The sequence below is a fragment of the Chiloscyllium punctatum genome, chromosome 16, assembly GCF_047496795.1.
Source record: "Chiloscyllium punctatum isolate Juve2018m chromosome 16, sChiPun1.3, whole genome shotgun sequence".
Lineage (NCBI taxonomy): Eukaryota > Metazoa > Chordata > Chondrichthyes > Orectolobiformes > Hemiscylliidae > Chiloscyllium > Chiloscyllium punctatum.
In genome coordinates, this window is record NC_092754.1 from 31,954,136 (window position 1) to 31,966,375 (window position 12,240).

The window sequence follows — 12,240 nt, forward strand, 5'->3', positions numbered from 1 at the left end:
GTCATATGGAGCAAAGGGTGGTTACTGGAGATGAGGTACAATCAGACATGATTTACTACAATGGACCACTATTGTATTCTGATTCAGTGCTGTCATGAAAATGACTAGAGAAAATGTAGCAATGAGGAAATGGTGACTGTACAGAGTTTGTCTGCGATAGTACACCAAGTGCAACATATGTCTAATTCAAAACATCAGTCAGTAGAGGTTGAATTGGATTTTAAGCAATTTGGATAGTATGGATCAATATGTACAGATTCCACCGAAAGAGAAATGGAGTTCTGGGAACAGGTTTTTTTTTAAAATTCTAGACTTACTTTTTTTGTCTTCCTGGCCTTTCAATTTATTACTTTCCTGAACGTAGTTGAATGAGTAATTCGTGTCACCTTTGCCGAATGGCCATTTGATAGAGCAGACTAATCACAAATGAATCCTCATATCTTTAACCAAAGATCGCAACACCTACTGTCCAGAGGGAATCGCTGCATAGCAACCAGAAGCCTGTGTGGGTTTCCACTGCTGGCCCTTTACTTCCTAGTGTAGGTGAATGGAGGCTAGTTGTAGTGTTCCACCAGCTCCAGCTGAAATCGGCTGACTCAGTACAAACAGGGATTAAAGTTGGGATTTCCAGGTGTCTGTGACTCACATGCAGTTGGCTGAACCAGGATATCTGGTTTGTAGATGAGCCAGTAAGAGCTCTGCGTCTTTTTGTGTCACTGCTGTCTACCTCTTGTTGGGACAAGTCTTTGTAAGTGGTCGCAGAGACTTGGAATAGCAGGTTGGATTCCTACACATTGTGCTATCAGTTTAACACCTTTAGGCTCGCGTGTGTGTGTGTGTGTGTGAGTGAGCGTGTAATATTTTCACCATAGCTATCCCCAGAAAGTTGGTTTCTTTGTTTGACCGACACAAAGCTGTTGCAGATGTCTCCTGAAACTGGTTGCTAGGAGTTTAAAGGAAATTGGTCTGTTTTTTTCTTCCACTCACAATCCCACTGGAACAGAAAATGGGTTTTGCTTGGCAGACCCTTACTGTTCAGATTGCCATTTGTCAAAAGAAGGAATCTGACTCTGTTCCTGTCTCTCACCAGATTGGCAATTGTGCAGTAGTTGAGCAGTTTTTATGAGTGTGTCATGGCATAAGTAACAGGTATTGTTTCTCCTTGGGGCATAGGAGGTTGAGGGGAGATTTGATTAGTGTACAAGATTCTATCAGGTTTAGGTAAGGTAAAGAAAGTAAAACTGCCATCAGGTGATGGCACAAGAGTTAGGGGACACAAATGTATAGGAGACCATGGATGTATAAGGGAAAACTTTTTTTTAAAATGCAGTGAATGATTAGGAGCTCAATGCCTACAAGAGTGGTCAAAGTGGAGAAGATGAAAAGGATTTCACAAGGAAATTGTGGATAGGCACTTTCAGAAAATATCAGGGAGGAGGTGGAGTGGTAATGTCATTGGACGAATGATCCAAACCCCAGGCTAATTTCTAGGGGCAAGGGTTCGAATCCCACTATGGCAGAAGGTGAATTTGAATTCAGTAATAAAAGACCCAGATTTAAAAACTGGGCCTAATGTGACCATTGTTGTAAAAATCCACCTGGGTCCCTAATATCCTTTTTAAGGAAGTGAATCTGTTGACCTTTTACTGGTCAGGTCACCATGTGACTCCAGACCCGCATCCCTCGGATAATTACAGTTGGTGAATAAAATGCCAACTTAGCCAGTGACACCCTATATCCTAGGAATTAACTTTTTTTAAAAAGCCAACAGAAATAATTGTTAGACTTCCCCCAAAGAATCGCTCAAGTGATAGCAAAATGAGAGAACCGATTATATTCTGTTTTGTGAGTGTGAAGCGTCGATGGTTTCCTTGCTTCAGATTTCTCTTCTGTTTGCTCCTATTTTGCTCAGTCTTCTGCGAAGAGTCTTCGAGCAACCATCGTAGAAGCCTTTGACCGCCTGCACCGTTTCTTGAAGGAGAAACAGAAGTCTATGCTGGAAGAGTTGGAGACCGACACAGCCCGCACCCTGAATGACATCGAGCAGAAGATCCAGAGATACAGCCACCAATTGCGTGAGGTGCAGGAGGGGATGCAGATCCTGCAAGAGAAGCTTGTTGAGGCAGACAAGCTGATTTTCCTGGAAGGAATCAACACCACTTTGGAGAGGTAGAGCGTACACTAACTATTTATTGTGTGGCGTATTTGTGTTTACTTGGTCTACTAAAGAATTTGCAAGTCCTGCTTGTTTCTTGCACTCCCATTGCATTGTCGAGGTCATGCAGCACGGAAACAGACCCTTCAGTTCAACCAGTTTATGCTGACCATCATCTCAAACTGAACTCCTCCCACTTGCCTGTGCTTGGCCCATATACCTCCAAACATTTCTCATTCATGTACTTGCCTAAATGTCTTTTCGATTTTATAATGGTACCAGCATTCACCACTTCCCCTGGAAGTTCAGTTCAGACATGAAGCACACTGTGTGTTTTCTCAAAAAAAAAGTTGCTCAACATGTCTTTTGAAAATTTTTCTCCTCTTGCCTTAAAAGTGTGCCCCCTAGTCTTGGAATCCCCTACTCTAGGGAAAATACACCTGCCATTCACCTTTATCCATACCCCTCACTATTTTATAAACCTCTACAAGATCACCTCTCAACCTCCTATGCTCCAGTGAAGAAAGTCCCAGCCTAGCTAGCAATATGTACGGGTGATTAATTGAATTTAGATTCTAAATGCCAAACTGGGATTTAATCCCAGTTATGGACCAGGGCCAGACACCCTGCCCCCACGCCCACCACCCCCCAAAACATTTTAAGAAGATAGCCCAGTCCCTAAGTTTTCCAGTAGTTTGAAGCAGATGTAAGGCGAATATTCTAGCAGCAATGCAGCTGGTTAAACCACTTGGTTTTAAATAAACAGAATTCATTTACGCACGGATAACAGAAAACCAAATTTAAATAACAATTATTTGAAGACTCAACTGACATGAAAACATGACTTCACCAAGAGCTGTTTCAAATACTTGCAACATCCCCATAAATATCCCCTTGGCAAAAAAAAAAGGTAAAACCAAACACAGGTTCTTGTAGGAGAGTGATTGCAGAGAGAGAGAGTCAGCCAGAAAACCTCTGTTGAATCTTCAAACAGACTGCTTTCTAAAACCAAACCAAACCCTGAACTGGGAGAACTGGCCACTCCTCTGTTTCATTGTACAAGTATTTTAAAAGAGAGGCTTAAAAGCCTTCTCGTGTATATATATATCGGAACCAGACATATCAAAACCTCTGCCTTTATGACCCTATATGAAACAAAACCAAGGGCAGAATAACCTTGATAAAGGAACAGCATTGTCACAAGGGCATGCTTTTAGGGCATTAACCTGGGTCTTGTGATTACTGGTCTAGTGATATCATTACTGTGCCAGCAGTACAGTGTTGACTCAATGGGCCAAATGGCCTGCTTAAACATTGTATGGATTCTATGACTCTATCTGTAGACACTGAGAAAACCTTTGTATACCATTATGTTAATGATATTGCTCTTCTAATCCATCAGTCATTGAGGTCGGTTAACTCTGTGCAGTAGTTTACTTAAAGCATGTAAACAAAATTACAAGTTTATGAAGCTTGTAGCAGCAAACCACTTGATTTGGGCCTAAATAATATTAACTGCCAGGCAGAGTTGCAACATTGCAAATATACAGCACATGGAGACCTCAAAGGTGAATTCTTTTAAAGGCAAGGTACACTTATACAATGCCCTTCTTTCCCAGTGAAAACTTAAATATTTATAATTACAAGTGAGCCTGTAAATTGTTAATTTGCTGATCTGTCTAGACCTCATAATGGTGACTTTGTTTGGCAGTCCCTTTGACTTCTGGTCATCATTGATATTGCCTGTCATTTCAATTTACATTGTCAAGTTTTTCCTTCATGGGCTGCAGTTACTGTCCCAGAATTTGTTTACCTTGCTGCATTGCAGTCATGTTTACTCCCAGGTTAGCCACGAACAGGTCTAATTCCAAATGGATCAAACCTTCCTGGCATTTACTGTTTTGTTCACAGTGACTCAGTTTGAATCTTCTGGTTTTATTCCATGGATTTTTCTAATTTCAGTCAAAAGTTGAGCCTTCTATTAGTCCAGTCTTCATAATCTGCTCGAATAACTGTCCAGTCTCCCCAGTGTTTGTTTCTTTTTATTTTCTTTGAAGTGTGGATCTCTTCCACTTTCTGCTTCAGTGGTTGTTTGGTTTTCTCTGGTCTGCTGTTCAAGTTCTTTCCCTAAAGCATTATTGCGGGAGTTTATTTCTGAGCAGCCTGTCTCATGAGAAATTTGCACGTCAATTGTTTTGTGTGTGTGCGTGCGTGTGTGTGTGTGTGCGCTGTGCATCTTCACCTGTTTTGAAGGTCTAGTCATTTTCTCCAGCATTGCTGTGAGCTCGAGCTGATATGCTTGTAGTTCCCCCTGTTGAACATTTACTTTTTCATATTTTCCTCTAAACTGGCAACCATTTCATTGAATTGATTGCACTGAGCCTGAAGTTCTTTCTGCATCTGTTCTTTCCTGCTGCTCTTAATTTATCTCTTTCAGCTGAATGGAGGTTATCACTAAAGAGTTCAACTCAGTGATTGTTCTTAAATTTGAATTTGGCTTGAGCTGATTTTTCAGCCTCTCCCTCTTGAATTTCATTTTTCTCTCCACAGCAGAGAGCTATGGTTTTATCTCCACTAATTCAGAAGAGTGTTTTCTTCTTTTTTATATTTAGACCTGCAGGTGTTTCTTAAGTAGTGTGGTGCAGTTTCATTTATGTCTCCGATGTTTTAAACTTTCAAGGAACTATATACTGGAACCTCTTGGTCTTTCTGTTCGACAACATTACCCAGGGCCTTACCATTAACAGTATAAGTCCTGCCCTTATCCATGTTACCAAAACACAATACCTCGCCTTTATCCCAATTAAACTCATCTGCCACTCCTCAATTGGTCCAATTGATCAAGATCCCTTGGTAATGTTTGATTACTTTCTCCATTGTCGAGTATACAACCAACTTTGGCATAATCCGCAAACTTACCAATCGTGCCTCTTAAATTCTCACCAAATTGTTTGTATAAATGACAAACAACGGTGGACCTAACACCGATCCCTAAAGAACACTGCTGGTCAGAGGCCTTCAGTCTGACAAACAGCCCTCCACCACTACCCTCTGTCTCCTACCGTCAACCCAATCTTGTATCCAGTTGCCAAGCTCTACGTGAATCCCATGTCATCTAGCTTTACTAATTAGTTCAAAGTTTGTGAGAAGATTTGTAGCTCGGGTGCTCGTTGTTGTGGTTCTGTTCGCCGAGCTGGGAATTAGTCTTGCAAACGTTTCGTCCCCTGTCTAGGTGACATCCTCAGTGCTTGGGAGCCTCCTGTGAAGCGCTTCTGTGCTGTTTCCTCCGGCATTTATAGTCGCCTGTCTCTGCCGCTTCCGGTTGTCAGTTCCTTCTATCCGCTGTAGTGGCCGGTATATTGGGTCCAGGTCGATGTGTTTGTTGAGAGTCTGTGGATGAGTGCCATGCCTCTAGGAATTCCCTGGCTGTTCTCTGTTTGGCTTGCCCTATAATGGTAGTGTTGTCCCAGTCGAATTCATGTTGCTTGTCATCTGTGTGTGTGGCTACTAAGGATAGCTGGTCGTGTCGTTTCGTGGCTAGTTGGTGTTCGTGTATACGGATCGTTAACTGTCTTCCTGTTTGTCCTATGTAGTGTTTTGTGCAGTCCTTGCATGGGATTTTGTACACTATATTGGTTTTGCTCATGTTGGGTATCGGGTCCTTCGTTCTGGTGAGTTGTTGTCTGAGAGTGGCTGTTGATTTGTGTGCTGTTATGAGTCCTAGTGGTCGCAGTAGTCTGGCTGTCAGTTCGGAAATGCTCCTGATGTATGGTAGTGTGGCTAGTCCTTTGGGTTGCGGCATGTCCTCATTCCGTTGTCTTTCCCTTAGGCATCTGTTGATGAAATTGCTGCAGTGTGTTGTGGCCCTTTTGAACAGTGTCTTGATGCAACTTCTTTTGTGTGTGTTGGGGTGGTTGCTTTCATAGTTTAGGATTTGGTCTGTGTGTGTAGCTTTCCTGTAAACCTTTGTGGTGAATTCTCCGTTCGGTGTTCTCTGTACCATCACGTCTAGGAATGGGAGTTGGTTGTCCTTTTCTTCCTCTCTAGTGAATCGGATTCCTGTGAGTGTGGCATTGATGATCTGGTGTGTGTTCTCTATTTCTGTGTTTTTAATTATTACAAAGGTGTCATCCACATATCTGACCCAGAGTTTGGGTTGAATTTGCGGTAAGACTGTTTGTTCTAATTTTTGCATTACTGCTTCTGCTATGAGTCCAGAGATCGGTGAGCCCATGGGTGTTCCGTTGATTTGTTCGTATATCTGGTTGTTGAATGTGAAGTGTGTTGTGAGGCACAAGTCCAGTAGTTTAAATATGCCGTCTTTGTTGACAGGTTCAACGTCCTGCTGTCTGTTATGTCTGTCCAGCAGGTTGGCTATTGTTTCTTTGGCTAGGGTTTTGTCGATAGAGGTGAATGCGGAACGAGGACATGCCGCAACCCAAAGGACTAGCCACACTACCATACATCAGGAGCATTTCCGAACTGACAGCCAGACTACTGGGACCACTAGGACTCATAACAGCACACAAACCAACAGCCACTCTCAGACAACAACTCACCAGAAAGAAGGACCCGATGCCCAACATGAGCAAAACCAATGTAGTGTACAAAATCCCATGCAAGGACTGCACAAAACACTACATCGGACAAACAGGAAGACAGCTAACGATCCATATCCATGAGCACCAAATAGCCACAAAACGACACGACCAGCTATCCTTAGTAGCCACACACACAGATGACAAGCAACATGAATTCGACTGGGACAACACTACCATTATAGGGCAAGCCAAACAGAGAACAGCCAGGGAATTCCTAGAGGCATGGCACTCATCCACAGACTCTCTCAACAAACACATCGACCTGGACCCAATATACCGGCCACTACAGCGGACAGAAGGAACTGACAACTGGAAGCGGCAGAGACAGGCCACTATAAATGCCGGAGGAAACAGCACAGAAGCGCTTCACAGGAAGCTCCCAAGCACTGAGGATGTCACCTAGACAGGGGACGAAACGTTTGCAAGACAAATTCCCAGCTTTACTAATTAGTCTACCATGTGGAAGCTTGTCAAACACTTTACTAAAGTCCATGTTGACAATGCCAACCCCTTGCCCTCATTTATGTTATTAGCTACATTCTCAAGAAACTCAATCAAATTTGTGAGATATGATTTCCCACGCACAAAACCATGCTGACTATCTCTAATCGGTCTTTGTTGTTCCAAATGCACGTAAATATTATCTCTGAGTTTACTCCAACAACTTACCCCCCTACTGATGTCAGACTCCTCAGTCTGTAGTTCCCAGGCTTCTCCTTACAGCCTTTCTTAAATAAAGGCACAATATTAGCCACCCTCCATTCCTCTAGCACCTCACCCAAGACTATAGATGATACAAATATCTCTGCTAGGGGCCTCCCAATTTCCTCCCTAACTTTCCACAGTGTCATGGGATACACTTAATTTGATTCCAGAGATTAATCCACCTTTATGTTTTTAAGACCTCCAGCACCTCCTCTCTGTAACATGTTTCAAGACATCTGAGATTTATTTCCCAGAGTTCCCTAGCCCCATGTCTTTCTCCACAGTGAATACTTACACAAATGTTCATTTAGTATCTCTCATCTCCTAAGGTTCCACACACACACAGCATCTTGTTGATCTTTAAGGGGCCCTATTCTCTCCCTAGTTGCTCTTTTGCCCTTAATGTACTTTTAAAATCTCTTTTGGATTATCCTTAACCTTATCTGCCAAGGCTATCTTCTATCCTTTTTTTTTCCCCTCTTGATTTCCCCCTTAAGAATGCCTCTCGACCTTGAATACTCTTTAAGAGATTCACTTGATCCCAGTTGTCTATACCTAACATATCCGGTCAGGCAGCATCCGAGGAGCAGGATAATCGACGTTTTGGGCAGAAGCCCTTCATCAGGAATTGTGAATCAGGAATTTATTGTGAACAGTCTGCCAGTGTTAGTTATACTCACCACTCTTTAGATCATTAGCATATATCACCAGATTCTGGTTTGTGAATCACTTCATAAACAACCTCTGTTAGGATGACAAATTGCCTTTATCGTAGTTTAAAGGTATCATTGTGCATTGTTTGTTTGGGTCAGTGCTTTTGATAGCTGCATCCTTCTTTATTCTATAGAGTACTGCCTCTGCCGATGGCCTTTACTGCAACATTCCTTGAAAAATTGATTGAGAGGTGGGCATGCAGAAAGCTTCCCCTTCCACATGTTTTGCTATGTTTAGGCATTCCAATGATTGTAGGAGAAAGTGAGGACTGCAGATGCTGGAGATCAGAAGAGCTTATGCCTGAAACATCAATTCTCCTGCCCCTCAGATGCTGCCAGACCTGCTGTACTTTTCCAGCACCACACTCTTGGTTCCAATGATTGTGTCAATTGTTGACTTTGTACTTGGGACTTTAATAAGTTTTTTTGTTGATCTGCGAGGATCGCTTTGTAATTACTTCAATCCCTCAGGAGTTCTTTGATGTACTAAGTCTTCCATTTGTGTCGGGAGTCTTTCTGGAAAGCTTGCAAGGGGGCGGATACAGCCACTAACTCAACCATTGTTTTCTCGCATCCCATCTGAAAAATCCCATCATACGGCCTCTTCACCATACCTGCTTACAATGTCGTCTTTGCAATCTATAAAAGTTCTGTACACTACATAAATTATAGTCGGTGAACAGAAAGGTTCAATGTGATTCTGAATTGGTCTTCTAATGTGATCCATAACTTTTGGGGACCTTTAGCTCTTCAATTGTTAATCCTGACATGTTAAACCTGTATAGACCTTTAGTTCCCAATTACTAAGCAAATCTGAATGGCTTGCTTTTCTGCACTGGACACAGCTGAATCTAGAAACAATTGCTCTGAATGCTCTTTAAAGCTTTACATTCTGATAGGAAGTCTGCTGTGACCAATTTAAAATAAGGAATTTTGTGGACATTCTGACAAGTTACCTTTGACCTTTCCTCATTTGTTATTAGTCCAGTCACACTCTGGTCACTTGCCTTTCTCAAGTGAATTAAATGGGCCTCTTGACGACAAGCTGTGTTTTCAATGCTGTCCAACGATGTAATTAATAAAGATATTGGGGGCCACCTGTCTCTTTAACATGATTTAATACTGTCCATATGTTTCATTTGTTGATTGACTTGTTTACTATTGAAGCATGAAAGGCCTCATCAGCACAATGTTTTCCATGGCTATTCATCTGCTCATGCAAATGTTAATGGTTGAATAATCAATGGCTTGTTGGTGGTTGATTTTGTTTGTTTAACACAATAAAAAAATTACAAATCATGAAACAGCAATGACAGCAAACCAACCTGTTTCTATGTGTGCAGCTTGCACACCCACATCAGACTAACTGTCAGGCAGAGTCTTAACATTGTATACACCGCCCATAGAGTCCTAAAGTGAACTCTCTTTTACATAAAACATATGCCAACTCAGAAAACGGGCAAAAATTTTACTAACTGCTTACAAAAAGCCCAAAGCTTGACAGGGAAGTTTGGAAATGATAATAACACTCTGTCAGTTTTCACACTATTTCTTCACCTGTAACTGAGATGAGAGAAAATGGTGGGCACAGTGGTTAGCACTGCTGCCTCACAGCACCAGGATCCCAGGTTCGATTCCAACCTCAGGCTACTGTCTGTGTGGAGTTTGCACATTCTCCCCGTGCCTGCGTGGGTTTCCTCCAGGTGCTCCGGTTTCCTCCCACAGTCACAAAGATGTGCAAGTCAGGTGAATTGGCCATGCTAAATTGCCCATAGTGTTAGGTGCATTAGTCAGAGGGAAATGGGTCTGGGTGGGTTCTCTTCGGAGGGTTAGTGTGGACTTGTTGGGCCGAAGGGCCTGTTTCCACACTGTAGGGACTCTAATCTAAAAAAATGTTTTAAGTCCATGAAAGTTGGAAGGCGGGAATCCAGATGTACCAGTTGGAAAATTGGTGGTACATTTCTCAAGGTCCAAATAAACAATACCTGGAAAGGTAGAATTTTGCCCTGAAAACATTGTTCATCCTCCTTCATTTATGCCCATCTAATTAGAATTAATCCTCTGATAAATGGATTTTTATTTTCAAAGGACTATTGTTTCCTCACTTCCTGAGATTGCTGACCCACCAGTCCAGTTCAGAGACAGTCTAATGGTGTAATGTTTTAGAGGTAGCACAGTGATGGAGAAGGTAGCACTGCTGCCTCACACAGCCTCAGGGACCTGGGTTCGATTTCAGCCCTGGGTGACTGTATGGGTGGAGCTTGCACATTGCCCTTGTGGGTTTCTGCCGCGTGTTCTGGTTTCCTCCCGCAGTTCAGGTTACGTGGATTTTCCACGCTAAATTGCTCCAGGGACGTGTACGTTAAGTGGATTTGCCATGATAGGGCTGCGAGGATAGGGTGGGATGCTCTTCAGAGTGTCGATGTGGACTTGATGGGTCAAATGGCTGCTATCAGCAGTGTACGGACTCTAGGAACACCTCCAGAGATTTGTCACTGTATTTGATGAAGACTCTCTGGTGCCTCCTTCCATTGTTCCAATTCCTACTAGCTCCCATTCAGTGCTTCTTGGGACGTGCCAGCCCTCAGTGACCTTCAGGGTTGCCCACTCCTTCAAGTTCAAAGTCGTTTCATTCAATAATTTAGCAAAACCTGTCCCGCTTTGCTATGTGCGTCACATCACTTGATTCAAATTATTAGTCAACAAACAAAATGTGGGTTTAGATCAGAGTGGTGCTGGAAAAGCACAGCAGGCCAGGCAGCATCTGAGGAGAAGGAAAATCAATGTTTCGGGCAAAAGCCCTTCATCAGAAATAGAGGCAGGAAGCCTAAACAAAATATGGGTGTCTAAAACTGACTGGATTAAGAGCAGCAGATAATAACCAGTGAGATTTGAGGTGGGGAGGGGGAGCGTGAGGGTTACGACACGAGACCCCGGCTATAGCACACAGCATTTTCCGTGCTGTCATGATCATTGTCTTCAGACACTGGTGTCTGGTTAGAGTTGGAGGTCAGTGCTGCTGCGAATTCCACTTCCTTTCAGTGGGAAGTTTAAAACCTGGTTGGTTCATGACTTTCTGCTTTGCGTGTACACTTGTAGGTCAGTAGGTCTGACTCAACAGGACCTCGCTTTATAAGAACTAGGGAGCTCTAATCAATGAGTGTTGACAAGACTTTCCACAGAGTCAACGGTGCCTCAGTTTTATACATTACTTAGGTAAAAACAATGACTGCAGATGTTGGAAACCAAATTCTGGATTAGTGGTGCTGGAAGAGCACAGCAGATGAAGGGCTTTTGCCCGAAACGTCGATTTCGAAGCTACTTGGATGCTGCCTGAACTGCTGTGCTCTTCCAGCACCACTAATCCAGAATTTATACATTACTTCCCTAGACTACATGTTCTGAAGTTAAGTAATGTATAAATTCTGGATTAGTGGTGCTGGAAGAGCACAGCAGTTCAGGCAGCATCCAAGTAGCTTTGAAATCGACGTTTCGGGCAAAAGCCCTTCACCTGCTGTGCTTTTCCAGCACCACTAATCCAGAATTTATACATTACTTCCCTAGACTGCATGTTCTGAAGTTAAAGTTCAATTTGAGCGACCGCTGCTTGGATAATGTTGGGACACGTTTTCACATAGTCCTCAATAATCCATGCCATATCTGTTAGGCACAAGGTCAGAGTTTATCCTGATTCATCTGAACTGAAATCTAAAGTGACCTGATTTGGCCTCATCTATTTCTGTTCATTTGGGCAGGTTTTCCTTTCCTTCTCTTCTTCGTCAAAGATTATTTCACTCAATATCACACAAGTGCACTTACTAAGTGCAGAGACCAAAAATGTTGAGATCTCAGCAAAGGAGCTATGATAACTATTTCACAATGCTTTACTCAAAGTTAGCATTTAATGAATTCTGTAGTAGCATGAACATATCCAGTTATACATAAAGGAATTGTTAATGTCTGTGCAGTATATGACCTACAAAACCTCTTCACACTTTTCTGGATAGCAGTTTTTTTGCTATCTGTTGGGTTATGTCTGCTTTGGTTCAGTTTTATGAGGTATTCA

At 42.6% G+C, this 12,240-nt stretch overlaps 1 protein-coding gene across 1 annotated transcript in view; it reads left to right on the forward strand.

Annotated features, from left to right (window-relative positions):
- trim62.1 (tripartite motif containing 62, tandem duplicate 1) overlaps positions 1-12,240 on the forward strand; it is an 89,025-nt gene that overhangs the window by 68,562 nt on the left and 8,223 nt on the right. The window contains exon 3 of the mRNA XM_072586682.1: positions 1,913-2,169. Within this exon, the coding sequence (XP_072442783.1) occupies positions 1,913-2,169 (257 nt within the window). The remainder of the gene's footprint in view (positions 1-1,912; positions 2,170-12,240) is intronic.